This window comes from Vitis vinifera, chromosome 3 (genome assembly GCF_030704535.1).
Source record: "Vitis vinifera cultivar Pinot Noir 40024 chromosome 3, ASM3070453v1".
Taxonomy (NCBI): Eukaryota; Viridiplantae; Streptophyta; class Magnoliopsida; order Vitales; family Vitaceae; genus Vitis; species Vitis vinifera.
This window is the reverse complement of record NC_081807.1, coordinates 6,989,041-7,016,242: the sequence shown is the minus strand read 5'-3', so window position 1 is coordinate 7,016,242 and position 27,202 is coordinate 6,989,041. Positions and strand designations below refer to the sequence as shown.

The window sequence follows — 27,202 nt, the reverse complement described above, 5'->3', positions numbered from 1 at the left end:
AAAATCATATAAATAATATTATAAATTATTAATTTTGATTTTTTTATTTATTTTTAACAAAAAAATCAATTAATGTTAATATCTATATTTTTATTATATTTATAAAAATATAATTTATTGATTTTATTATATTATTAATATTCATATTTTATTAAAAGCTATTTATTTTAAATTTATTTGTAATGAAAAATTATTTTTATTTTTAAAAAGACGTAAATTAAATTTACAATTTATGTTTTCATATAAATAAGGAGCAGTGACAATTTGCTGATTCACTTTACAGCACAGGAGAAAACTAGCTCCATCAAGCATCAAATGGCCCAAAAGGCCTAAACGACAACCTTGATGTCGGTTTTTTTTTACCCATATCACCCGTTTGGTTCCCGAGAAAACAGAGGAAAAGCAATTTTTTTTGAATGTTAATAAGTTCCGACTGCAGTTCCCTACCGTGCTCGTCGTAAATGACGCTCTGATATCTTTTCCTTTTCCTACAGTTTTCTCGGTAACCGAACAGTGTCGTTTGGTTCTTTCATGGCTCTTAAGAGAATTTGATGATTCTATGACTCTTCTGCTCTCTTTCTACATTTGTAGGATCAAACACATCTTCCACAAGTATTTTTCAGATTCTTGGAAGAAGGCTTCTCTAAATCAGAAACTTACAGGGTAAGTTGTTAATAGTACACGTAAAACTACTAGTGCTTCTTGAATGTTTTATATAGGATTGATTGGATTCATCTTGTTTGCAATTCATCGTTCAATGTTTCTTGGAAGACTCTAGGCACATAGTTAAATCCGCTCTTATTACTTATCTTTCTTTCTATATTTGGGGATTTTCTTATGACGATTCCCAAGAGATAGAGAAAGAACAGTGTCGTTCAACCTCACACAGCGAACATTAATGACACCAATTCGATGCTTGGTTGCTTTCATTTTGTATGAAGACCTAACTAAAACATGCAGAGACTCTGTAAGAAATCCTAATCCATGAGCTCTGACTCATCAGATTGGTCTCTTGGATGTCTTTGCTTGGAAATTGTGGTTTTTTTTGCTATCGTGTCTATTTGTATCGCGAGTAAAATATTCTCAAGTTGTTCATTGGTCTCTTAAAAACAAGCATCCAGCAAAAAATTCCTGGTGAAAAAAATTAATCATTTATTTTTAAATGGAAGAAAACAAAAATTGAATTAAAAAAAAAAAAAATCCTGATGAAAAAAATGAACCATTTCTTTTGCTTCTTTTAGGTTCTTGTTTTTCATTTACAGCACCATCTTGACATTAGTTCACTATGAATAAAGAAATGACTACACTAACAGGCTTCTTTCTCTCACCTAAAGCTGTTAACCTTTATCCTCAACTTCTATCTCATCTCCAACTCTAGACTGCCTCTTTCTTGCATTTTTCTTTTCAGCCAAAGCTAGGGAACCCTATTTTATAGGAAGAATATAAACCCTCCTTTAGAGAAAAACCTAAACCTGTGACTGGGAATACAAAAGAAGTTCTATAAAAATGGCTTTCCTGCTCTTCATTAGGAAACACTCTCCTAATAGCCACTATCTTTGGCATGCTGCCATATGCCTTCCCATAGCGGTTCCCGACATTTCTTAGTTTTAAGAAAAGATAGTCTACAAACCAACCACCATGTGGCTGGCCCAATTAGTCACCATGTGCTACTTTAATGAATAATTCAAAGGGCTTTAAAAGCCAATTGGGTCTTCAGTTGTGCCTGTTTCATGTCCATGCCCTTATGAAGAAGAATGTCAATTTGGGTGTCCCCAAAGTGGATTGTTGTATATGAAGAAATTTGTTTAATGTTCCAATTGAGATTAATTCTAGACTCCTTAGAATGACTTTTCTTATGATTTCTTTTATAACTAATGTGTTTGGTAAAGTAGAATCTCACCTACCTTGGCAGCAGGCAAGAGGTAGCTTTTTAAAAGTGATTCTCCAAGAACCAGGGTATCATCTACAAGAGCAACATTCGTTCAAAATGGAGCAGATGAAACATAAAGCTGATGCTGATAGTCAACAGCAACAAATTCATAACTCAGAGGAGCTTAATCAGCTCCAATTCCAACACAAGCAGCCACTTAATAATCAGAAACAGGGTCAGGGAGAAAAAAATCCTCTCCAGTTCTCTCAAAGCACTTGGATTCAAAATTCTGAAAAAAATCCTGGTCAATCCAGAGAGCTTCACAAAATGCAGTCTTCAGATAGCCAGTGCCTATATCAAAAATTATGGACAAGTGGTCATCAACAGACAAACAGAAACCAGGGTTGTATGAGTGAAATTAAAGTGCCATTTGCTCCTTTGCTTGATTACATTCGACCCCGACTCGACGATAAAAAAGCCGCACAGATTCAAATGTTTTTCAATAAGTTGAAGGTGGGTTTTTAAACATAGATTTCTTTGTTACCTTTCCTTCTTCTCTGGAATTAATTACTATGTCATTTCTCATTCTAAATTTTGACTTTCAGTACTGTTATTCCTAGAAAAATGATATCAGTAATGCGAGCTTTCTCCGGTATGCAAAGAATATTGTGGGGAATCAGATGATGAGGGAGGCATTGGCCAACATACAATTTCAGGCAAGTAGATCACTGTTTCATGTAACTAAATGAATTTATTGTAGCAGAGCTCTTGTTGACTGACACATTGTTTTATTGATTAAAAAAATTCTAAGTTCGATACTTGGGCTGAAGCACCACATGTTATATCTTTGGTGTTCTTAACTAGTATGATCATACAAAAGGATAATGGTACCTCTTGTTTTGTTTTTATTTCTTATTTTTTTAAATAGGTCTGTATTCTCTTATGCAATGCCCTTGAGGCCTGGCTCAAGTGGTAAAGGGATGGGAGGGTGTGTGGGAGGTTCCAGGTTCAAGTGCCAATGGGGACCAAAAAATTTACCTATCAAAAAAAAAAAAAAAAAAAAGTCTCTTATGCAGTATACTTTTAATCATCTAAACTGTAGACTAGGCGATCTCAAATATATGCATCATGTGCAAGAAGCATGGAAGATGTGGATCAACTATCACATATTTTGAATTGGTGTTAAATTTGTAGAACTTTGGCATTGAAGGTGGTTTTGATTAATGTACCAATGTGGGAAGATCCTACTCATCGAATAGGATGGTCCCAAATATATGCATCACATGCAAAAAAACGGTGGCTGTGGGTCAATTTGTTATACCTTGTAAGTTGGAGCCAAAGATTCAGGAATTTGGGTTTTGTTTCACCATCTCTAGGATTGTTGGATTCCATGATGCTGAAAGGGTTCATTTGGATTGGTATTAGAGTAGTGTATATAGGAGAACAAGTGTTGTTTGTTGGAAAACGACAACCTTATGCTTGTATATGCCCATTTGGAAGGAAAGAAATAGTAGGATTTTAAGGATGAGGCATTCAGTGAAGTTGAAATTAATCTTAGCCGAACATCTTTATTTATTATGCAAGGGCTTTAAAGGATGGAAGTTGTTGTTAAGTATATGCTAGTTCAAACCAAACTTTCAAGCTCAAGGTTCCAATATATTAAGGCTTCCAAACCAAACTTTCAAGCTTTACACTTGGATTGATCAACTCTAATGGGCCCTTACAATTCTCTTCAAGAGATGCCTCACATTTGATCCCCGAGTGAAAAACCCCTCAAGTGATACCTCATACCTGAGAAACCTCATGAAATTACAATTGCACGAATTTGATCTCACAATATCCCGGTACAAGTTTAAGCTCAAATGGATACAAGATGAAACTAGGATTGAGAAACTTAGGCTCAATGCACTCAAAATATTTTCCTAAAGCTCAAAAAATGTTTTAACAAAGATTTGAAGATCTTCTTTGCTTAGTACATGAAGTTTGGAGCTTTTATATAGGAGATGGGGATCCAAATTAGCCATTAGACACATTTGGGACCTTTTTGGTTGAATTGGTTACTAGTTGTTGGATATTTAATGCTTTGGTAGGTGATTGTGAGGTCATAAAGCTTGATTGATTAAAGCCCAATTCTCTATTGTTTAAGGTTTTTGGCTTCAATGGTTAAAACATGCATTTGTCAATTTGTACCATTTTGGCCAACCTTGACTTGGGTTTAATTGGTTCCCTTGCACTTTGACTAATTATGACATTTAGCAAATTTAAGACTCATTTTAAATGGGGAAGAACGAAGATGCTTCCTACACTATTGATAAACCCTTTTAGAAGTGATTTTGAGAAGTTTTGAGCTTTGGTTTTTCTTCAAAATAATTTCCATCTGAAAAGAAAAAAAAAAAAAAAAACCGATTTAGTCACTTGGATGAATTAAGGTGTTTCAATAAGAAAATGAAATGCAATCTTAACTTAGTGCACCCACAATCTTACTAGATAAATCCTAAAGAAGAACTAGATAAACCTTCTCTTTGATATCCTTTTTCTCAATTTCCTCTTTAGCTCTGTGTAGTTTTTTCTTGATTGCTTCGAGGAAATCTTCTTGCTTATTACACTTAAAAAATATAAATGTTAAACCCCATTCTTGTTTTGTTATTATCAAAACATGAGATTAATCAAACTTTAGTTTAATAGTTGTGTAAGTGTTTGTTTCTTTTTTCTTAAGAGTGTATAACACGTCACATAAAACTACAATAGATAGTCTTCCACCTGCTATTGATCTAGTATATGACTTAAACAAAATTTCGTAAAACCATGTTTCAGCTGCAATGCTAATTAGTTCAATCTATGAAAAATTCTTCTATTCCTTTTCTCTTAAATGCACCAAAATAAGCTTATTAAAGTTGTATTGTACACTGCATTGCCTTCTCCTTACTACTAATACTTCCTTTTCAACTACACAATGTATCCTTAATTGAATTAAGAAGCCTTCACAAAATTCCAAAAGTTGATAACAAATAAAGATTGTAAACTTTGTGCCGTAGCACTATAAATGGACATTTTTTTTATAACTGAGGAACTTTCCATGGTCAAGCCCTTTAGACTCCCCATGGAGACCCAAACCTTGAGGTGTTGACCTTGCTCGCTAGAACCAACGCTAGGTATCCAAGGCATTCAACTACTATAATGGACGATTGCTTACATAAACAACACTAGTTAGATGATATCCTTCCGTTTCACATAAGTTTGTGGCAAGGATTAAAATATCAGAAATTGTGGAAGCATCAATAGTCAGATTTTATGGAAATATAAAAAAAATACTAGAAATATTGAATTGGAAATTTGGACAAAAATTATTGGTGGTAAGAAAATTAATCAAAATTCATAACAATGTTTAGACAACTGTAAGAAATGATAAAACAAGTAATCATCTACATATTGAAGTTGTTTTACTACAGAAAATTATATATGTGTAAAAAAAATTTATAATATTTGGTAATAATCTGTAAATCTTGAAAACACATTTACTACTAAGATCATGATCTGTTTTGTTTAAATGTATTCAAGGATGTATATATATATATACATGTAACAATCGATTAAATAAAATTTGAAAATAAGATAATTAAAATTAATTTATTTACTAAAAATACTATTTTAATATTTTAATTTTATTTTTTATATAAATGTAATTAAAGGTGTAGGAAATATAAATAAGTATATATAAAATAATGTACTATTGTTAACAAGTGCAAGGTTACCCTATTGGCAATGGCCTTGGTTTTGCATGGAGGAGAACTTAGGTTCGATCCTAGGTCTTCTCTTTCCTTTTTAATCTTTTAATGTGGTGGCCTGAAAAATCAAATCGCCATCATATTGACCAAAAATTCCAAAACAATTGCTGAATTTCAACCCAATCTTATTTCCTCTTGTTTATTTTGGTGCCCACCGAAATTTCGAAAAAAATTCCTTATTTTTTTAATCCAGGTTTAGTGGAAAGTAAGAATCTTTTCATAAACAAAGAAACCAACTTTGGAAGGGACAACTGATTCCCAAACCCTCCTATGTGTGAACAAGATATATGTTGTCAAGTTAGAGCCTTATAATAGGATTTCATAGAGTGTTTTCTATCTTTACCATACTTCCCAATTATCTTATTGTCCTTCTACATGCACAATCACATTTTGAATACAAGTCTAAAATGATTCCACTTCCAACTCCAAATGATGGAAACATTTCCCTTTAGTTGTTCCTTTACTGCAAAAGAAGCTCTTGCTTGGAGTTTTGAGTTGGTCATATTCAACTCATTCCTTTTATATTTAGTTTGAGGAATTATTTCCATTGTGTTGAATGTTGTTCTGGGTGACTGCTATCGATCTTTATTCTCATATGGACATTACCTGATAAAATTAATTGCATATTTTCCTAATTAGTATCCTTGGTTGAAAGTTTCAATAACACAAACAATTGGAGTTCAGTAATTGAGATAAAGCAGTGAACTCTCATAACTATAGCCACAACTTCTATTATCAGGACTCTCAGAAATATGTGAAGGATCTGTGTCGGCGTGGTATGAAAAAGATTTGGCTTGGAATTATGCCCAACATGTCTATTGGTCAGGTATCCTGTAGCTGTCTCCAATAAATTAAGAAAAGAATGAAGGTCCTGAATCCTGGTTCATTCAGGTCACCTTAGTTTCATTATCATTTCTTCTATTCATAGATATGAATGAAGTATCCACATTAGACATTCTAGCTTAACTATATACTTTAATTTGGCCTGATGAATGAGGAAAAATGAACATTAGGTTATTTAGCAGTGACTGCATGTTCTAAGACCTGTGAAGTAAACGAATCTGATACTTAGAAACACATCAACACCTGACACTTGTGCTTGTGTCCATGTAACACTGGCCACAACAGGATTACTATTTAGCCTTCTTCACTATCTAATAGAAATATTGTATTACATGGGTATCCGTATTATAAAGGAGAAGGACATGACAACCTTACATGATCCAAAAAATATAACTAAAAAATGAATGAAATAATCCATTTGCAATTATTTTTCTAAGTCTCCCTTTCTGTATTTATGTCTCGTCTTCCTTTCACAATCCAGTTTGCTTTTCAGTAAGCATGGTCTTGCATATTTGAAAAGTTTTCCAAGTTTTATAGCTTAATTATGTCTGTAACTCTACATGATAACCTGTTCTTATTCTGTAGTTTGATGTGTATTCATTAACTAATGAAGACCCAGACAGTAACATGACAGGCCTGGTCAGATATCAGGCCCACTCAATTGTGCCATTTTGATAGGAATTTGAGATGGTCTGTGTGATTCCAAATGTGCAGGTAGGGCTACAATACACCACAAGAGCCTTAGAAATTTTTGGACTAACGGATAAGGTTTATTGGAGTCTGTGTGCCCTCCCCTATCTATTCCATGAAAACATGGCATATGATGAAAATTAAGGGCATATAAATCTCATGTAATCTCTATATCATTCAAATATAGAGAAAGCTAAAGCCATGCTGCCTGCACTCATGGGATTCAACCAATTACAGTTACAGTAAAAGCCTACTGGTGCCCAAGATCTTGAAATGAGTTTGGCCTTGTTTGGGCATCAACTTCAGTTCGGGCAAAATCTTGGACACAGAAGAATAACATCTTAAAAGGCAGAAGCCCATCAGCTTAGAAGTGCTTTTTTCTCATAATTTTACAATTCTCATTCATTTGTATGGCATGATCAGATTGGACAGCGGCCTCCTTCATACTCATATCAGGCTCCCATTTCAGCAATTCAATTCCAGACTGACTCAAGTGCTTCAACCAGAGAAAGCTATGCAAAGGATTTCACAGAAGTGGAACACCCATCAGGTTTGCAGAGGATGCAGATACACCAAACATGTCCTGCCAGCCTGATTACTGTCAATAAAGAAAGGAAGCTCCCTGCAGATCCATTCAGAGGACTTAACAAGCAGCAACAAGTGAACATTGCACAAACTTCCTCCCTCACAACCAGCAGAGAAGTTGGTAAGTAAATGCTCATGCTCATACTTACTCTGATTCACCTGTTAGTGGTGCACTCACTTCTCTTCAAATGAATGCTCAAGATTTACCTACAAAGTAAACTGTATTTCATGTTGAAGGGGAAGCTTACCCAATAACATGATTATTCCAGTTCAAGACATGCCAATGCCTGTTAATGAACTCAACAGACTGCACAAGTGAACCTCTTTCTATTTTAATAAACAATTCAGAATTGTGAAAGAATCCTGATGAATTGCAATTGTCAGGTAGTCAAGAGCACAGAAGTGATGCACCTGAACCAGTTGATAAGACTGCTGCACCATTGCAGCTCTCAGCTTCACTGGGTTCATCTTCTTTGGGTGCTGTACAGGCTGGCCAGCAAGATGAAAGAACACCAGAAACATCACAGTGTAAATCTTCATTGGAGCATCCTAGAGCAGTTTTAGCAGCAGATGCAAGTATTGTGCCTACAAGTTCAGCTACACATTCCATGACTTTAAAACTTGACTCTACTTTTCTGGTATTGCTAACTTTGTTCTCAAGATTTTGCTTTATTTATATGTACGTGGTTTTATGATGTGTGGTTTAATTAAGTACTTGCTCACTCATGGATGAGATATTATTTTAAAGAAATGCTAAAAAAAAAGCCTGCTAATTTTGATGTGACTTTTCTCAACTTAAAAAAAAAAAAAACAAAGAAATTTCCTGAAATCTGAATCCTTCTCAAGGTCCAAAAATCATGCTTGCATATTTGCATGTTCTTCATAACTAGAAAGGAGTTTACTTTCATATTCTTTGCCTTTCTTTGTGTTTGTAGGTCATACTGGTTTGCCTATGAGTGTTGCTAGAAACCCGATTGACATGGTTGAACTAAATACAATTCTATGCTTGAACTTGAACTAAATTAAAAGGCAATGATTGTACTTCACACTAATTGGATGTGGTATATTGAGGACAACTTTTAGTTTTTATTGTTTTATGCATGTTAAAACAGACCATGCTATTTGAGAAAATAGGCATTGATTGCGAGTAGAAATAAAAAATTAGTTTGAATCATTTTTCTTATATGCCCAGTTCTTAGTTATCTCAAGGTAGATTGGACCCCTGGTAGTTTATAGCAATGGTCATAAAAGGAAAACCTTTTGAGAAAATGAAATTGTTTCAATCCCTTTCATTTCTTTATTCCTCCTGTTAGCATCAAGCTTCTGATATACCATATACGATCATGGTGGACTGGCTTTTATTCTGGTTTGCTATGTGATGCCAAATTTTCTGCTAATGGCTATATGTTTTAGAGATGTTACTATCCATGCAACTATTGACTGCTACGATTGATATGATAATATGACTTGTTGGTTACTGCTTTCTTTTGCCTGGAACCCATGAAGACCTCATCTGCAGCAACTTCATTTGGGGCAACAGCTAATGCCAATAGAACCCTGAAGAGACCTCTTGGCCAGGAGAAACCAATTCAAGCATTTTTAACTCCATTTCCATCCTCAAGGTGATTTAACTCTCTTTTTGAGTCACATATGTATGTGATGGACATATATAGCTATAGTCTTAAATCTCAAGTTCTGTGTCTTTAAAAATAGTGAAAGCATGTGTACTATTTTCGTTTGGTTCCATACAGTAAAAGAATAAAGGTAACTGCAACCTCTCCTACTCCGATCATCGAAGAACTCAATGATGTTACTGCCATAAGTGAAATTAATTTAAGGGTATGATATTTTGTTTGGTTGTTTCTCAACAAGTTCCTGTCCCCTAGAGTTAGAAAATAACACACTTGAAATTTTAATTGAAGATATTTACAATTTTCCCATTAGGAGGAAGAAGAGCACCTGTTTTCTGGGGATAAGGAGGAATGCCAAGCTTCAAAACCAGTACCAAGGGTTATAGAACAAGAAAAAAGGTTGACTTTGCAGAAATCAGCTCTTCAGAAAAAACTTGCACAAATCAGTTAAAAACTCAGTCTTCTCCTTCATAAATTCTTTGTCTAACCCCATAGGCTACATTTGGTTGACAAGATATGATAGGATAGGATAAGATATGTATATCTTAGGATATCATATCCCATTGGATAGGATATGCATATCCTAGGATATGATTTCCAATGGGATATGATATCCTTTGCTATACATATTTTATGGACATAATATTTTAAGGTAGCATATCCAATGAGATATGCTATATCATATTTATATTTAATTTGTGAAATGAATAAAAAATAATATGAAATATATATTATTTTCAATATTTAAAATAAAAATTATATCACATTCAAATATTTTCTATTTAAAAAAATGAAAATTTTGTTATGTTTAACAATATTCATGATTAAAATATTTAAACATTTAAATAAATTTTTTTATATTATGTTATTTAATATATAAAAATAATTTATATATATTATATATTAATATTATTTTACAGATATTTTTTTAGTTTTTCTTTTTTAATCATAAAATTAATTTATAATAAAAAAATTATTTTGTAAAATGAGTATATTAAAAAACAAAAAATTGATAAAAAATGAAATTTTGATACATGGGATATGTATATTCCATATTTTACCATGGGATTAACATATCCCATGTGAAAAGGATGAAAAAAAGAGAGTGGATAATATATCCCACCACTTATCCTATTCTATGCTATATCTGGCCAACCAAACATGGGTATAAGATATTTGCATCTTCAAGGTGGAGCTAGAATTAACTGTTTGAGTTAACAGATGGTTTCATGTGTTTCTGACAGTATCCAAATGCGGAATTGGAAGTATGAGCAATGACGTGGAGAGTTGCCTGTCATCGGTGCGATCCTAACTTCTAATTTGTTCTTTCCAATGTTCTTTTATATATATATTAAGCTCTTATGTGATTGAATGTCAGTCTGTGGAAGAAATAATGCAAGGATTGATAAGAAATATGATCAGATTGTCCAAACAGGTCAGTAAATGCTCATCTTCCTGCCAACCTCAGTTTTCTGTCAGTTGCTCTTTTTTTTTTTTTTTTTCTTTTTTGATTTCAATAGTATCTTTGGCAGAGAGTTGATTTTGAGAAGACAAGACACCATGCTATCATAACTTCGGATGTTCAAAATAAAATTTTAATGATGAATCTGAAAGTTAAGGATGATCTAAAACTACACAAGGTAATTTATTTTCATAAACAACAGGTATTTCTACTGATGCCTGGATCAACTCTGGTTTTCATGTGTGCGTAAATGAGTGCAGGCTGAAGGAGGAACGGAGGGTGATGCTGATATAGACAAGGATGTAGGTTTTCTGAAAACATCCAAGGTACTCAATTGATGCGAAGTTCTTATGTTAAACCCTACATGGCAGACCTGAGTTCTGGTCTGTTTTCAAGGAAGACAGAATTTAGTCCGTTCCTAATGCTAGTCTGATAACCAAAATAATAATAATAATAATAATAACAATGAAACAAAACACAAACACACAAAAGCCAACAAACAAAAATTGGAAAAATCATGGATGGCATGGTTCTGATTGGCTAGAAAAAGGATATCTTGTAGAAACCTAACATAGGATGTGGGGCCCACAGTAATTAGCAAGAATTTGGTCAAGGATAAGGTGATATTTGTTTTTGGGCTGAATAGAAAAAGTCAAAATATTTGACTTTTTCTATTCAGTTAAAAGTAACTTGTTGACATTGTTATGTTCACTACAATTATATTGAACGATGTCAACAAGTTACTTTTACCTGAATAGGAAAAACAAAAAATTTTGACTTTTTCTATTTAGCCAAAAAACAAACACCACTAAGTGTTATTTTTCATGTTCAAAACTAGTTAGTAGTCTTATGTTCAAAGTTAAAATAAAAAATTTAAGTGACGGTTAAGAGGATGTCCATTGAGTTGTTCCATGTATATAGGTATCCTAGATCTTTGGAACCTAGAGAACTCGATCCTCGTTTGAATGTGCTGTATGTGCACTGTGCAGGCAAATGAAATGAAAAGACTAACAGATAGTAGAGTGCAAAGAAAAGCAGCCAATGTTGCTGCCAGGGTAGCTGTTGGGGGAGATGACTTGACATTAAGATGGCAAGTTATGGCTAAGAAGGCCCAGCAGAAGAGTGATGGGGCATTTGGCAAATCATTTGTTGTTCAGCAAAGCAAGGACATGAAGCACATGCGTTCACCAACATCGGGAAGGAGAGTAGGAGATAGTCAAGAATTGCATGCAAAAGGTATCTCTGCTGATGTGGGTGATATTTTTAAATTCCTTATATTTGGATGGAAATATAAAATAATCACAACGCCGCCCATGTTAGCAATGCTTTTAAAAGCAGTTTTCAAAAAACAATTTTTAAAACCAGTTTGAAAACAGTTTTTTGGGAATGAAATTTTGTTTGAAAACTCAAAACAGTTTTGAAAATATTTCTCATCTTTTCAGTCATTGCTAAGAAAATTCTATAAAAAAACAACTGAAAACACACGTCAAAAATACGTACTGCAGATGTTTTCATGGAATGTTGAAAGAACAATCTGTAGGCTTACAGAGAAAACATAAAAGTGCATGTTCATATTTAGAAAAGTGGATATTGCTGCTCATTTCTATCAAATGAACAAAAGCATCCAAATGGTTTATGGGCATCCTTGATTGAACGATGTGGCGAATGATATAATGGCAAAGTGTTTATTTCTTTGTTTACTTGTGATAGGGACCAAAAGCAGAGTGGGAGAGAACCAATCTGCGAGACCACAGTCGAAGGTGGTGCGATCAGTCTCTATCAAGGACCTGTTAGCAACACTGGAAAGAGAACCGCAAATGGCAAAATCAGCTTTAACCCAGCGCTTGCGTGAGAGAATTCATTCTGATGGAACAGCCAACTGAGGTATTCCACTTTCACCATGAACTGACGCCCATTATCTCTTCCTTCAGGCACCATCCGAGAAGGATGGGATGCAAGTAAGGCTTACTTGGCTTACTTGTCTTAGGTGCTTTATTTTAGATTGGTTAGTCTCGAGCAGAAACACCCAAATACCAGTTGAATTGGATGCCCATTGCATGATAGATTGCTAATATTCCAGTTTTGCTTTCTGTCAATTCCTTTTTTTTTTCTTTTTTTCCCCCGCAATGCACAGATTTTAGAGATTGCACCTTGCTATAACCTGTCAGTGAAAGCCCTGAACAGAAAATTTTACAACACAAGTGAAACAATATCTGTTATAAGATTACAAACCCAGATTTTTCAAGCTAGCTATTTTCTTATTTTGCCAAGTGTTTTAAGTTACTATAATTATCCACAGAGTTATGATATATATTGAAACTAAACATAAGCCTGAGCCTGCTGCAACAAGTAGTACAAAAGAGGATCGCTGATTTCTTAGCCTATTTTTTTCAGCATCCAAAGTCGTAGGGCACCAGTCCTTGTAGCTCTGGCCCACTGAATCTGTTGTTTTGGAAACTGAAACAAAACCAGAAGATAGACAACTTAGTTTGGATTCTGAAAGATGACAAATCAGTATCTATTCAGGTAATCTTAGACAGATGGAAGTATGCTAAAAAGTATTCCGAATCATCACATGCTTAAATTGCGGACTATAAATTTGTTGTCATCCAAAATAATTGTACAAGTGGAAGAAAGTGGCTGTGGAAAACGTTTTTTCCCTGTCATTTATTTCATTATGGTCAAAAGCTGAATTTGTCTTCTTTAACGCAAATGACGGAACATGGGGAGCAACTTTTCTCTTTTGTCATGTTGATCATGAAGCAAAATAGTGTGGAAGTGTGGAAAATCCCAACTAAAAACTACAAAATATATATACAAATAAAATTCCATGTTTTACTAGTAAAGAATAAAATATATAAAATTAGGCAAAAGTTATTGCAATTAAGGAATTGAGGAATTTGTTAAATAGCAATCTGCTACATTTGTTCCAGACTAATGGAAGCAATACCCCATACTATACTACAGAAAGCAACAGCTTCCTACAAAGATAAATAAATAAATAAAGATGTTTTCTCCCTATTGTGGACAATTAGGAGTTTTTTGTTCTCAACACAGTATCAGTCTTGTACTTCAAACATTAGTACTAAATGAATTCTAAGATCATAAATCAGAGTCTCATTTCCATTCACCAAAAACCACTTAAGCACCATATGCTCACCATAACAGATGATTACATTAGGTCAGATGGACCACGTGTGTTCTTAAATGGTTGCATAGATAGGATTTCAGGCTACCATAGATGGAAGATGACTACTAAGGATAGGAGAGGGAGTCATTCCAAATTTTCTTTTTCTTTTTTTGAACCTACACAGGTTGTCTAATGGCATATCAAAGGAGAAGATAACTTGACGAGTACCTCACTAGCATTTTTTTTTCCAGTTTCAAGATCATATAGAAGTTCTCGATTATTTTTAGTTCCAACTTTTTTTTTTTTTAACCTTTTTGTATGCCTAGGAAGCTATGACAAATTGACATAAGATACAAGTGGTTCATCAAAACATCAGCAAGCATAAATTATTATTAGATTTATCAAGAGCTGCATTATAACATCCCTATTGGAATTGAAACCACCACGACACAACCAGACATGATCATAGGTAACAAAATTTTGCAGTACAGTAACCATATTAAACCCTCACAAAAAGGTCAAAGCTGGGTAAGCAAACTTACTTGACTCCAGACTAAATGCCGGCTCAAAGCTGTATAAAGCCAAAAAATTGCCTTTGCATAAATAACAATACTTCTCAACCCTTTGTCCCAGGCAGTTGCGATAATCGACAATCGGGATTTTGTTGAACATATAATACTACAACCTAAAGGCAAATAGGTTCTATAGCATTCATAGCCATGGAAAACACTTTCATGCATCAAGATCATTGTTCCAGAGGAATTAAAGTAGAACTCAACTCCATTTTACAGCTCATAAAAAACACAGATGCAGAACACAAGAAAAGGATGGTATCATTTATTTCAGGTAAGACATGCAAAGAACATGGAAGCATTAAGTCATTCTAAGCTCTTACAGTTTTAATGCAGCAAATTCTAAACTTATAATTTCTTAAAAGGGAGAGAAAAGTGATAGATATAGTACCTCTCCATGGGGAAATTAGCAAAGGGGCCATCAACTGGAATTGTTCCGCACAGGTTATTATTTGAAACATCACTGTTGACAGTCAAAATCCGAAGTATATAACTTATACAATCCACCAAGAAGAAAGAGACACCATAAAAGTAAACTAAAAATTTTTGGGGTTTAAATTTTGTCATACTTACAAAACTTTGAGGTTAGAGAGGGTGGCTAGCTCCCTGGGGATGGATCCTGTCAGCTTGTTATTGTTGAGACGCCTGTACAGTAAAGTCCAAAGGTCAACCGCATTAAGTCATGGAAATTCAACAAATCCTCCATGGTTAAATTTACTAATCAAAACAAATATGCTTACAGAAATCGGAGTGACTTCAATTTGGCAATAGATTTGGGGATTTTCCCTTCAAATTTGTTGTCATACAAATCCATGCTAATAAGGTTTTTCAAATTACCCAACTCCTTTGGTATTTTCCCTTCAAAGTTGTTCCTATAAAGCTCCCTGCAATCCATTAAAAAGAATTAAAAAGACAGGCCATCACGTTCATCCAAAGTGGAAATGAACAAATTTGGATTTGTTTGGTTTCTGAGAAAAGAGCAGAAAAAGGGCATAGAAAATTTTAAAGTTGGAGTTTTTTGTAATAAAGAAGTTTTGAAAAAGGGGAAAGACTTTTCTATTTTGGTGTTCTTACAGGTACTGCAGATGCTGAAGCTGGCCGAGCTCAGGCCCCAAAGACCCAGAAATATTGGAATTACCCAAGTCCCTGAAATTGGAAGTATAAGAAAAAGAAGGAGAAAGGCAGGCACTAAAAAGGGAAAATCAGAAGAAGAAAATCGTACAGACGAATGACACGATTGTTGGAGTCGCAGGTGACATGAAACCAGGTGCAGGGATTGACCAGGGTCGGGTCCCAGCTCTGCAACACGTTTGTGGGGTCCGACAGCCTGCTTCTCAATGCATGTAGCGCATTTCCTGAAAACCCAATCAACCGCTAAATTATCCTCCGTTTGGTTGCTAAGAAAATAAAGGAGAAAAAAAAAAAAAAAAAAAAAACACTAAGACCCTCAAAATCTCTCAGAAATTTCCACCCCAAACCCCCAACCCAACTCAGCAGGCCTCATGCAACCATCTGCGGTAGCTGAGCTGAGCTGAGCTTCTTTTTCTTGTAGCTTGAAAGCCCAAAGCAACCGAAAACATTAAAGATTCAAATAGAAGAAGAATAAGAAGAAGAAGAAAAAAAAAAACCTTTCTTTTCCTGAGTTTTCAGGGAAAGTGAGGGCAAAAAGATTAAAAACCCTAGGGAAAGAATGAAAAGTAAGATTATACCTTCAGAATTCGTAGAGAGGGTGGACGTGAGAGAGAGGAGGATAGGGAGAAGAAAGCAGAGAACGGAGGTTGAAGAATCCATCTGTAGAGAGAGAAACACTAGCAAACTTCAATGGTGAAAAATTAAAGGAGCAGAGAAATTTTATAATAAAGATGAAGACGAAGCAGAAAGAAGAGAGAGAGTCTAAGTCAGCAAAATGAGGAGTGAGTCAAGTCAACATACTTGTAATGGAGGACATATTCTGCAATGAACCCGCAGGGGGAGTGGAGGGTTGTGGACCGTATGTGAGCCTGGGCCAGAGGAGTGGACGGTCCAGATGAGCGAATACTGTAGAGGTGGTTACAGAGGATCAGGGAATCGAGCAGAGGCACGCTATAATTGCCGCGTTGTGGGTGGGCCCACCAATTTGGAAATTAAAGGATAGTGGGACTGACTTCGGAAATTGGATCCTCAGTCTTCACTCCTGCTCGGTCTAACACGGAACTACCCCAAAACGACATTTCTCATGTCGTTTCGTTTCTCCGTTTTCATTCCGTTAACCCACATCTTTCATTCCTTATTAATTTAATTATTAAAAAAAGATTAAGTAATAATCCAATTTTTCATCTTGATAATTAAAATTACATGATAATTACAATTAACTTGACCAAAACATAAAAAATAAAAAATGAGAATAAGATGCAAGCCAATAATATCATATTTATCTAAAGTAATGAAACCTATATATATATATACAAACATGGTACGACACGGTCGATCGTTATGTATTAAATTAATTATTAAAATTTTTATTCTAATTTTTATTCATAATGAGATTATAGATTCATGTTCAATTTTAATGGCATGGAATTATTTTTTACTCATTTCTATTTTAAATTTAACCTTGGGCCATTTATTAATATGGTATAGGAGGAATTTAGATCAAGGATTGGTAGGTGGTAAAATAATGATGAAGTTTGAAGAAATGAGCAAGAAGATTAAATGAGATGGTGGAAGATGAGAAAGTCAGCAGAGAAGGAAGGAAGAAAGTGCAAGATGGCATAAATAAATGTCCATTTAATGGGCCATGTTATGTTATCTCAAGAATATAAAAGTGAAAATAATTAAATGAAGTCAATTATTAATGATAATGATAAATGAAATTTGAATTAAATACACATGGTTATAGGAAAAAACATTATATTTTGAATTAAAATAATTATAGAATAAATCAATGCTAAGATAAAAACAAGATTGACTACTTTTTGTTATTTATTTATCAAAATTTAAGAAATTTGAGTACAGAAGAAATAAGACTAAAAGGAAAAAGAAGAGAAGAACGTCAATACAACTCTATATACCTTCATTGTCAATTTGATAGGAATAAGATAGGAATGGGTTAATCACGATTTACATTAGGTTTTAAATTTTTAAATATAAAATTATATATTAACTAATATATTTAATATAGATATTTATTTTTATTTTTTTTAAAAGTATATTAATTTTTAAAAGTGTATAAATATAACAATAATAATATTGTCTAGTTGAGACATTAATTTATTAATGGGCTATAATATTTATACATTATTCAATCTTGTGTGATTAAGAGAGAATTACTTATTTGAACATACAAAGCTTCATCATATAGTTTGTACTATATGAGGAAAGATATGTCGATGGGTAGTAGTTGTTCCCTTTCCTGTGAAGAGCACCAATGAGAAAGGAAGTTTCATATGAGGCTCTTGAGTTATGGACACACGTGATCTGTTACTGTAATCTATTATCATCGCAACATATTCCACAACAGTACCTGGCAGTCTGGGTGATAGTTGGGGAATGATGAGAAGAGATTCAGGCTCAGTGGTGTCAGAAAAGATTAGGAGAAGTTTGCAATCCACATCTGCAACTTCTTTTCTCTCCTCTTTCATTTTTGAAATGTGGGCAAACTCGTACAATTGTCAGACTTTGGATGCTTTGCCTTGACATGTTGTTCCTGACACTGCCCCTAAGATGAATGTCCGCATGCACAACTTTCACAATGACTTCAACATCCGGGACTCTCTTATGAACTTCGACTGTTTGACATGATTAAAGGAGAAATACAGCCCCAGTGGAAAATCGAATGCATGAATTATGAAGATTCTTACAACTATGAATAGTCATCTAGTCTAGTATTAAAAAAATATGGTTGTTTTTTGTTGCTGTATTCAAAGACAATGAAGACCGAATCTCATACTGTTTCCAAAGCCCCCAGTCAGGGAAAGGGAGAAGAGCTGAAAAAGGACTTTCTACTGGCTTTGTTTGAACCTCAATTGTATTTTGTGAGGACACTTTTATTTTATTCGCTTTTTGGCTGTGTTGGACACAGCAATGTCTTTGCATTATTTCCAACTCCAATATGCATATTACAAACTGTAGCAATTATTGGTATCAGACATACATCCCATGTTTGGCCCTACTCTCACCATTCACAGGCATATTAGGGTAAGTCCGAACTTGATCGAAGTCAAACATGTAACACCAAGAAATTTATATGACACACAAATATGCAAACTGTAGAAGCTTTTTTGTCCAACTGGATTAACAAAAGCTGAACCCAGACAAGAATGATTAACTATGCTCTTTCACAAAAACATCAGTGAACAAGGGAAAAAGTTAAGAAACCTGTTTTCATTTAGTGCCACTGATCAACTAGGATTCTACAAATGAAAAAGTTTTCTGGTACACTATACATACCCAACAAGGGCCTCAGAAAATTAGAACAAACCATTTATAATGCTTGATGTATTCAGCCAATTTGGGGAAATATTTAAGAAACCTGTTTTCATTTAGTGCCACTGATCAACTAGGATTCTACAAATGAAAAAGTTTTCTGGTACACTATACATACCCAACAAGGGCCTCAGAAAATTAGAACAAACCATTTATAATGCTTGATGTATTCAGCCAATTTGGGGAAATATAAGTGGACTGACACCATTTCAATGCAATGCAGAGAAAATAACAAATTTATAAAAGAGACCAGGCAATGCCTCCATTAACAAATCCAAATATCCATTTTCCATTTATAATATACCAGAAGTAATATAGAAACAGTGCTACCAACCAATGGGCAGGGGTTTTTATGCATTTTATATGGAGTTTTTGAGAGGGAAGAAAAAGATCTTTGAGTTGGTTTGCATGACAGTAGATAAGATACCAACCGAATGGGCAGGGGTTGATATGGGACTTCATATATAATATTTAAAATGCATAAAAACTGCATAACCAATCTCTTCTGCTCAAGGGGGTCCAAGCAACAAATTCCGATTTGCAGCCTTTTCAAGAAGCACTAACCATAACTCATTTCCAATCTAGTTGCATATAGAACAAGAAAATACCATCTACACCATAAGAAATTTGTGAAAATTGAAACAAATATTGGCTGTAATTAAATTTGTAGCATACCCAAATATAAAGACTTAGTGATGAAAATATTTGACGGAAATAGTGGTAAAAATATAAAAGCTTGTGATGTTACTACCTGGATGATCATTGCTTTGCTTTGTTGGGGTACAAGATGGCTTCCTGCCCAAAAAGGAAAAAAGAAATGAATTCAAAGACTCAGCTAAGCTTCCTACAGGAAAAGGAAAAAAATAAAAAATAAAAAAGCAAAAATTCTGATGCAAATTAAAGTCAAGATATTATATGAATATAACAAAGTTTGAGGAGATATTTAGAGAGAGGGGATAAATAAACCCAACCTCTGTTTGGTTGTCATGATTCTTGCATCCTCCTTTAGCTTTAATTCAAAAGCAGCATAAACATAGGGAACTAAAATTCCTTCACAGGTTTGCTGCCTTTCCTCCTTAAGCAATCTAAAACAAAAGGAATTACCTTGTACTCATAAAGAGAAAAAAAGAAAAGGCCAGTTGCTCAGTAGTTTTCAAACATCGTAAAAACTAAGAAGCATACTAATTAGAATAAAGACAATATATGCAAAAAAGCTTCAAGCTTCATGAAAAATTAAATTTTAGACCATGAAAAGAAAATCAAAGAAATGAAATGCAATATGAGGTCTGTGGAGGCAGAGTGAGTAGGAACATGGAATAGCAAGTTATATTGCTGATCTACTACTTCAGTACAGAATTTTAAATTAGACTGAAGGAATTTACTTAATATGTTTGCCAAATATTTGACTGAAGGAAAAACTTCTTTACAGCTTGATCTGATTCGTCTAAACAGAAGGTGTTTGTCCCTAACAAGCTTAAGCTTGCCTCCCCCCCCTCTCCCCTTCAGCTTTAAAATCCCAAGCAGCCTAAATAGAAAGAAGAATCAACATAACAAGGAACACATGCAAGACAATTTTTGAAAGAAAAGCTTATGCATCAGGAAGTTTGTCTTCAATGAATTGGTCAGCTATTTCAGTACTAAACATTAAAAATAAAGCTCTTTTATAGCTTAATCAATCAGCTTAAAGAGAAGGAACTAGAACTACTTCACAGCTTGGGCTTCCCCTTCCCCCTCGCTCCAAGCAGCCTAAATGGAAAGAAGAACCAACATCCATGAAGAGGATAAACAAAAATGTTAGTTGTTAAGTCAGTATGGTTCAAATATTAGAAAACTGAACAGAATAAAAGTTGACATACCGGATGTGTTTGCGATGAGAAGGCAGTGGGACAATGAATAAATCAGAGAAATGATATGCAAAAAGGGGATTGAATTTTCTATGAGAAGCCAGAATGGGAATTTTATGTATTGCAAAAGTTGGTCTCTAATGAATTGAACAATAACAGCTCCAGTACAGAGCTAAGTATGTCTCTAATGAATTGATCAACAATATTATCTTTACAAGTTATTTACTGACTGGAAAATTGAGATAAAAGAGATTTTTCCAAAAGAACTTATAACTCTTTCACAGCTTGCCTCCTTTCCTCCTCTTCAGCTTTAATCCAAGCAGCCTGAACATGCCCATAAAGAAAAAAAAAGGCAGTTCCTATGTCAGTATGGTTTTTAAGCATTATAAGAAAAATGAAACAGAACAATCTCAAACTAGATAAGGGGTGAATATTGTAAACAATAAAGGGAGCAAGAATAACAGCACTACACACCTTATCTTGTTCAAGTTTTGAGAGATGTGGTCGTATGGAATTCCCTAAGCTCAAGCCTCCCCATGCTTCTTGCAACTCTTTCTCCCTTGCTTCTCTACGAGCTACAGAATATTTAACCTGGTCTTTGGGTTGCTGAGCAGCAGCCATCTTTTCCCTTTCAAGTTTTGATACATGTTTGACCAGAATTTGGTCCAAACCACCAGCATTCTCTGACTTCTGGTTCATGTCATTTCCCTTCACCTTCAGCACTTCTTCCTTTGAACTAAGCCTCATTTTCTCTTTCTCGAGTCTTGATATATGCTTTACTAGAACTTTGTCCAAACTCTCGAAATCTGCAACGCTGGACATTGCTTTCATTTTCTTGCTCTTGATATTTTCTTGCTCAATCTGCTTGCAAAGCTCACCTGAACAGTCCTTTGTATCCTGTGGCAGGAAATTTATTGTGCTTTCCTCTTTCTCTGTATTGAACTTTCCATCTACTTCCTTGTTTAAGTCAATATTTTCTTTCCCACAAACATTTTCTCCAGAATGTGTGATTGAACTAAATGAATTGACTTTCTTCTTCAGTGTAACCTCATTCCCTCCTTCAATTGGGCAGTTTTTACTTCTGCTCTTTGCTTCTTGGACCTCTCTTTCAAGTCTAGAGACATGTTTCACCAGAAACTTATCTAGGCTAGGAACTTCTTGAACTTTTTGTTTCCTGTGACTGACCACCCTACTTGGCATTCTACCAAATTTCTTATCATTATTTTCAAATGTTATGTCACATTTCCTTTTTGCTTCTTCCATCTCCTTCTCAAGCTTTGAAGAATGCTTGATTAGCACACTTCCCAAGTCAGGGACAGCCTCAGATGAAGCTGTATCACTGTCTAAATTCTTGCAATTCATTTCAAACAGTTCTCCAGAATTCTTTTTTCCCTCTTCAATCTCCTTCTCGAACTTTGAAGAATGCTTTACAAGAATACTTCCCAAGTCTGGAATAGTCTCAAACAGAGTTACATTGTTATCTGAGTCACCCTTTCCATCATCAAATTTATCTGGGATTTCCCCAGATCTCACTTTAGACTCATTCTTTCTAGTGTTTTTTGCCTCTAGGACCTCCCTTTCTAGCTTTGACATGTGCTTGACCAAACACTCACCTAGACTTGGGAGTTGTGACTCAGCTCTCTTCTTTTTCATCTGCCCATCCATGAAATAATGCATGCTTGAGGTTTTTGTTGTTGCTGTTCCGAAGGAAGACATTCTTCTGGCAAAATTGAGAGTCAGGCCAGCAGCATAATCAGTGGCAGGATCTGGATCATGCAGCTTATTATTCTCTGCTTCAGCCAAGGCAGCATTTAATCCACATGTTGCAACTATTGTGGCAAGAGAAGCAAGCTCATCTTCCTTCAAACATCTAATCCTTTCAAGCATAATGTCAACAAGCTTTGATGCATTAAACTTTTCAGAAACCTGCCTCTTGTACCTCCTTTGTGTCATCTCTCCATTCAATGACTTCTGACCTTTTGATTCCTGAGAACTGAGACCATCTTTCTGCAATTCCACTTCAAGCTCTGACCCAGTATCTGATTCATTCTCTGAAGAAAAACCAGACAACTCATTCTTTTCACCTGTATCTGGATTCTGGCTGATTTTCCATAGAACATCTTTGAATTCATCTTTGCTAAATGAAGGGCAATGTGCGAGCCTTACAAATGCAGTTTTAACTGCGGCAGCTACTTCCTTATCTACCTCAAATGCAGTTTCAAAGGATGCTGCAACAGTGTGAGTAGTAGATCCTCCTCCATTACAAGAGGATGTTTCTATTTCACAAGATTTTTGGGAGCAATTTGGCATATCATACATGACAACACCCTTAGCTGTTGCTGCTTCAAAGGCTTCAGCAACACTCTTTTCAGCTTTAGACAGCAGGGCTTCTGCTTCTTTGCTTTGGATCCTGCAAAGAATAATTAACAAGTATGAAAAATATGCCCAGAAATTATGTTATTCCAATTCTCACTGTATGAAAGAGTTTACCTAGCTGCATTAAGTATCCGACACCAAGATGCTTCCACCATTGCGGCCTTCCAAGCCTCCATTGCCTTTTGTGCTGCCTCTTTAGCTGCAATTTTTTCTCTCAAAACTCTTGAGTAATGAGGATTTGAATCGCCTAGAGTCTCATCTAGAGTTGAATTCATGCCACCTACTTCCTGCTATTATGAGCATACACAAAAACAATCATTTGCTTAAGTAGTGTAGTTCTTCTTTGCTTAAATCATGAGAGCAAGAGCGAATCCACTGAGTGAGATTAAAGGAATACAGGTTTACCTGCAGCAGTTTTATTTTCCTGTTTAAATAGGAGTCCACCTTTTTCCGTGGGAACCAATTGATAGGAGAAGTTTTCCGATGAGGGGGCTTCTTAATTTGTGATGTAAATTTGTTAAGAGCATTTGCTGTTGATTGACCAGTCTCTTTCAACACTTTATTACTCTGCACCACATATAAAAATATGAAATGTAAAAGTGGGGAAAAAAAGTCATGAAAGTTAGCTATTTAGATGTTCCAGTTATTGTTCCTTTTATGCAAATTTCATAGGGTTTGTAAACCTAGTTAAGTTCCATATCAGATTTATCCAGGATGTCCACCTTATCACGAATGGAACCACAATTTTTTTTTTCGCTGAAAATTGCAGTAGGGGCTAGAGTAGAAAACTAACTAAAAGTACCATTCCATCAAATCTCTACTAAGGAATTCAGTAATTTGATAATTTTTTCAAGTTCCAGTAAATCTACCCAAAAACCACCTTTTAACCTAACAGTGAAAACAGTGGGAAAATCATTATTGGATCCAAAGGGAAAAATACCAAGAGTATGAAAGAAATCACAATTCCAGAGAGTTCACATGAATCCAAGTAAAGGCAATTTATTAACCTAACATGAAAACAATGTGGAATTGAGTAATGCACCACCACCAACAAAACACTAATGCCATGTTTGGTTTCAGGAAAGCACCAAGGGAAATATACTAAGAAACATGATTTTCTTATATTTGACTCGACCATAAAAATAGTAAGGAAAATTTAATATAATTAAAATTAGTTAAAAACTTATCCATTATCAAATTATTTAATCTTTATATAAAAAAGTTAAAATAGGTGAAATGAGTTGGAAGTAGCATATAAAAATAATTTTTTTATAACTTCAAATCTATTTTTTATTTTATTTTCTTTTATTCATCCTCTTCATTTTCTCTCAAATTTTCTGGTAACCAAACATAGCCTAATAATAATGTCAAGGCTCCAAAACAAAGCAGATGAAAACCGTACATCAAGAATTCAGTTTTGAGGCTTCTAATTCAAACCAAATGGTAATATCAATGTTTAGACGCTGGGGTTTTCAATGAACTTGATACTAAACACAGTGGAATCCAATTATAAGTATTTAGGGTTCCATATCAAATAGTGATTTATAAGTAAACCGAAGAAAAACTTCAATTATTAGGATTCCAAATCCAAGCCAAATGGTAAAAAACTGTGGTTAGAGTTTGGGACTTTGAAATCTCAAAAATCCAAACAAATGAACCTAATATTCAACAGATCGGAATCCAATTGTTTGGGTTTAGGGTTCTAATTCCATCAGATCCAAACAAAACAAAACAAAGACCCATCATTCTAAACAAGAAATATACTGTGGTTCCAATGCTGAAAATTTAAATCAACAGATAAAATCACACACAAAAAAAAAAAAAAAAAAAAAAGCAATAGACTGTAATCCAAGAAAATAAAACAATAAATCAATAGATACCCTAAATCATCACTATACTGACAAGCAAATCAAGAATCCAAAAAGAAAAGCAATTAGGCTGTATTCGAAATTGAGAATGGAAAGAAAAACGTCAAAAATACATTAAAATAGATTCTCTGTCAAACTACTTTTTATCATTTTCCTTCCCATTTGTTTGTTTTTCAAGATCCAACCGGTGCCTTCAATTACCACATTTCTTTTATCTAAACCGCTTTACAAACACTAAGCTCTCCTATCTCTTCCTTCTCCTGCAACCATAATTAAGTCCTTCCCTTTCTCAACATTGAAACAGGCAAATAATCAAAGATTCAACACAAAAACGTACCTTTCCAAACTTTAAAGTCGCCGTCACTGCGTCGCTCACATTGTTTTCCTTGTTCTCCGAGCCAAGAGAAGATTCATTGCAGGGCTTGTCTTCCACAGAAACGCGACCCAGATCCATGACGATTGATCGAAATAAGAATTGAACAACTACAAAATGCTTTGTGATGTCGTTCGTGAATCCAGACCTTAGGAATTTTCCAATTGAAATAAAATGAAGTGAGAGCGAATAGAGATTTGTTAATGGGCTCTTGAATTATGAGCGTTAGGGTTTTGAAGTGATGAAAAAGTAGCCGTTACGAGGCATCATTTTGAGCTCTAACGGTTCTTTTGTTCTTCCTGTGAGGATTTATCTGGTACATTCATACGCACAATAGTCATAGTGGAGTTATAATAGCAGAATGACACGTGGCTCAGAACTCTTTTGGATACGATGACTCGCGCAGAGTCTCCACTGCTGCTCGTAGGATTGTGATGGAGTTGACTGCAGACGATTTCTATAAAATTCCTATTTTAGTTCTGATCAGCTCCTGAATTTTGGTTCAAGGGCTTACGTTGTAATAATAATAATACTAATAACGTGTATATATATATAAATTAGTATTATCTTTATTATTTAAAAATAATTTGAAATATATGTACTTTTTAACGTCTTAAAATGTCATTTTTATTTGTCATATCATTAATATCAATTGACAATTAGATTCTATCACGTAAATATTTCCCTATATATAATTATTATTATTATTGTAATTAGAGATAACCTTAGTCATGATCTTAATTTTTAATTTTTTACTAACCCTAATTAGTGATGACCTTAATCATGATCTTATCTCCATTTTTCATCGATATGGAATTTTAGGATGACTCCCAATATCTTAGTTTTTAATTTTTCACTAACCCTAAGAAAATGTCAGCATATAAAAAGTGTAAACCTAAGATATAAACCGAAACAATTTGTACAAAATGTTGAACTGACAATAACATATATATTCACATCAAGAATTTTAGATGAAAAAAATTTAAAAACACAATGTATTATCTTTTATCTATATCTCTATCTCCTCTATTGAAGTTTGTAGAAAGAAAACAAAGTCTCAACTTTTCCAACAAGGTGGTCGTTTCTAGTAAAAAAAAAAATCCAAAATAATAATAATAAATAAAACATATCTAAAAGAAAGAAAAATATTTATATAAAGAGTCGAGTTATCAATCGGTGTTGATAGCATGAAAAGTAAGAAAGATATTTTAGAGAATAATTATATGTTTCATTAAAAAGTGTATATTATTCAAATTATTTTTAAATATATGAAAATAAACTAATTTAAAAAATTTTGGTTTTTTTTTTTTTTTTTTCATATTAATGAGTTAAAACACACTTTTATCAAGAAAAAAAGTTTGAGAAAAATGATTTATTTTTTATTTATTTTTTTATGTTTAGTGTTATTAAGAAAAATATGAAAGAATGTCAAATACAATTATAATTAATAAGAAAATTTTATATTTAAAAAAGATTTAATTTTTACATAAAAGAACTAAATAAATTTCAACTATGATATAAAAAGAATTTATTGACTTTAAATTTACCTTTGATTTATTTATTTATTTTATTTCTCTTACATTTTCTCTAAAACTGGCGTTAGACTTTGCACAATTTTCCACTGAAAAAAATACCAATTCTGCTTCTGCACCAAAGGCCTTGCTCCTTTGCTTACAAAATGATAATGTTACAAACCATAGAAATCAATG

General features: G+C 34.1%; 4 protein-coding genes across 5 annotated transcripts; 2 read left to right on the top strand and 2 right to left on the bottom strand.

The window, feature by feature from the left end:
- Positions 1–327: 327 nt before the first annotated feature.
- LOC132253414 (transcription initiation factor TFIID subunit 4b-like) lies at positions 328–7,465 on the top strand. The gene is made up of 8 exons (XM_059735349.1): positions 328–347; positions 592–663; positions 1,916–2,383; positions 2,491–2,586; positions 6,395–6,481; positions 7,084–7,137; positions 7,213–7,266; positions 7,376–7,465. Exons 3-8 carry the CDS (start codon positions 1,988–1,990, stop codon positions 7,463–7,465), a joined length of 777 nt encoding a protein of 258 aa, XP_059591332.1. The 5' UTR covers positions 328–347; positions 592–663; positions 1,916–1,987.
- LOC104878830 (transcription initiation factor TFIID subunit 4b) lies at positions 7,363–13,679 on the top strand. The gene is made up of 11 exons (XM_019219143.2): positions 7,363–7,894; positions 8,158–8,411; positions 9,280–9,395; positions 9,525–9,612; positions 9,718–9,850; positions 10,649–10,704; positions 10,783–10,839; positions 10,937–11,044; positions 11,127–11,192; positions 11,856–12,102; positions 12,577–13,679. Exons 1-11 carry the CDS (start codon positions 7,750–7,752, stop codon positions 12,747–12,749), a joined length of 1,443 nt encoding a protein of 480 aa, XP_019074688.2. The 5' UTR covers positions 7,363–7,749; the 3' UTR covers positions 12,750–13,679.
- On the bottom strand, positions 13,018–16,496 carry LOC100261805 (leucine-rich repeat protein 2). The gene is made up of 7 exons (XM_002263199.4): positions 16,278–16,496; positions 15,791–15,923; positions 15,643–15,714; positions 15,309–15,452; positions 15,142–15,213; positions 14,960–15,031; positions 13,018–13,323 (listed from the first exon to the last, which is right to left on the bottom strand). Exons 1-7 carry the CDS (start codon positions 16,357–16,359, stop codon positions 13,257–13,259), a joined length of 642 nt encoding a protein of 213 aa, XP_002263235.1. The 5' UTR covers positions 16,360–16,496; the 3' UTR covers positions 13,018–13,256.
- A 2,730-nt stretch (positions 16,497–19,226) lies between these two features.
- On the bottom strand, positions 19,227–25,793 carry LOC100251578 (uncharacterized). Of its 2 annotated transcripts, none has more exons than XM_010649632.3 (5): positions 25,458–25,793; positions 23,658–23,819; positions 23,367–23,542; positions 21,351–23,286; positions 19,227–21,200 (listed from the first exon to the last, which is right to left on the bottom strand). In XM_010649632.3, exons 1-5 carry the CDS (start codon positions 25,572–25,574, stop codon positions 21,144–21,146), a joined length of 2,448 nt encoding a protein of 815 aa, XP_010647934.1. In that variant the 5' UTR covers positions 25,575–25,793; the 3' UTR covers positions 19,227–21,143. The 2 variants fall into 2 exon arrangements, with proteins under 2 accessions (XP_010647934.1, XP_002263699.1); XM_002263663.4 differs by having other exon boundaries at positions 23,367–23,539.
- Positions 25,794–27,202: the final 1,409 nt, after the last annotated feature.

What these genes read in the sequence shown, in the direction of transcription:
- LOC100251578 (XM_010649632.3), bottom strand. Translation starts at nt 25,574, where the DNA reads ATGGATCTGGGTCGCGTTTCTGTGGAAGACAAGCCCTGCAATGAATCT. An exon ending in CGGATACTTAATGCAGCTAG is followed by an intron (nt 23,287 to 23,366) that starts GTAAACTCTTTC and finishes TATTCTTTGCAG; the next exon opens with GATCCAAAGCAAAGAAGCAG. An exon ending in CAAAACTTGAACAAGATAAG is followed by an intron (nt 21,201 to 21,350) that starts GTGTGTAGTGCT and finishes GGGCATGTTCAG; the next exon opens with GCTGCTTGGATTAAAGCTGA.
- LOC104878830 (XM_019219143.2), top strand. Translation starts at nt 7,750, where the DNA reads ATGCAGATACACCAAACATGTCCTGCCAGCCTGATTACTGTCAATAAA. An exon ending in AACTTGACTCTACTTTTCTG is followed by an intron (nt 8,412 to 9,279) that starts GTATTGCTAACT and finishes GAACCCATGAAG; the next exon opens with ACCTCATCTGCAGCAACTTC. An exon ending in GAAAAAACTTGCACAAATCA is followed by an intron (nt 9,851 to 10,648) that starts GTTAAAAACTCA and finishes TGTTTCTGACAG; the next exon opens with TATCCAAATGCGGAATTGGA.
- LOC132253414 (XM_059735349.1), top strand. Translation starts at nt 1,988, where the DNA reads ATGGAGCAGATGAAACATAAAGCTGATGCTGATAGTCAACAGCAACAA. An exon ending in CCAACATGTCTATTGGTCAG is followed by an intron (nt 6,482 to 7,083) that starts GTATCCTGTAGC and finishes CTTATTCTGTAG; the next exon opens with TTTGATGTGTATTCATTAAC. An exon ending in TTTTTGGACTAACGGATAAG is followed by an intron (nt 7,267 to 7,375) that starts GTTTATTGGAGT and finishes ATTCAAATATAG; the next exon opens with AGAAAGCTAAAGCCATGCTG.
- LOC100261805 (XM_002263199.4), bottom strand. Translation starts at nt 16,359, where the DNA reads ATGGATTCTTCAACCTCCGTTCTCTGCTTTCTTCTCCCTATCCTCCTC. An exon ending in CCTCTCTACGAATTCTGAAG is followed by an intron (nt 15,924 to 16,277) that starts GTATAATCTTAC and finishes TTGGGTTTTCAG; the next exon opens with GAAATGCGCTACATGCATTG. An exon ending in CTTCAGCATCTGCAGTACCT is followed by an intron (nt 15,453 to 15,642) that starts GTAAGAACACCA and finishes AATGGATTGCAG; the next exon opens with GGAGCTTTATAGGAACAACT.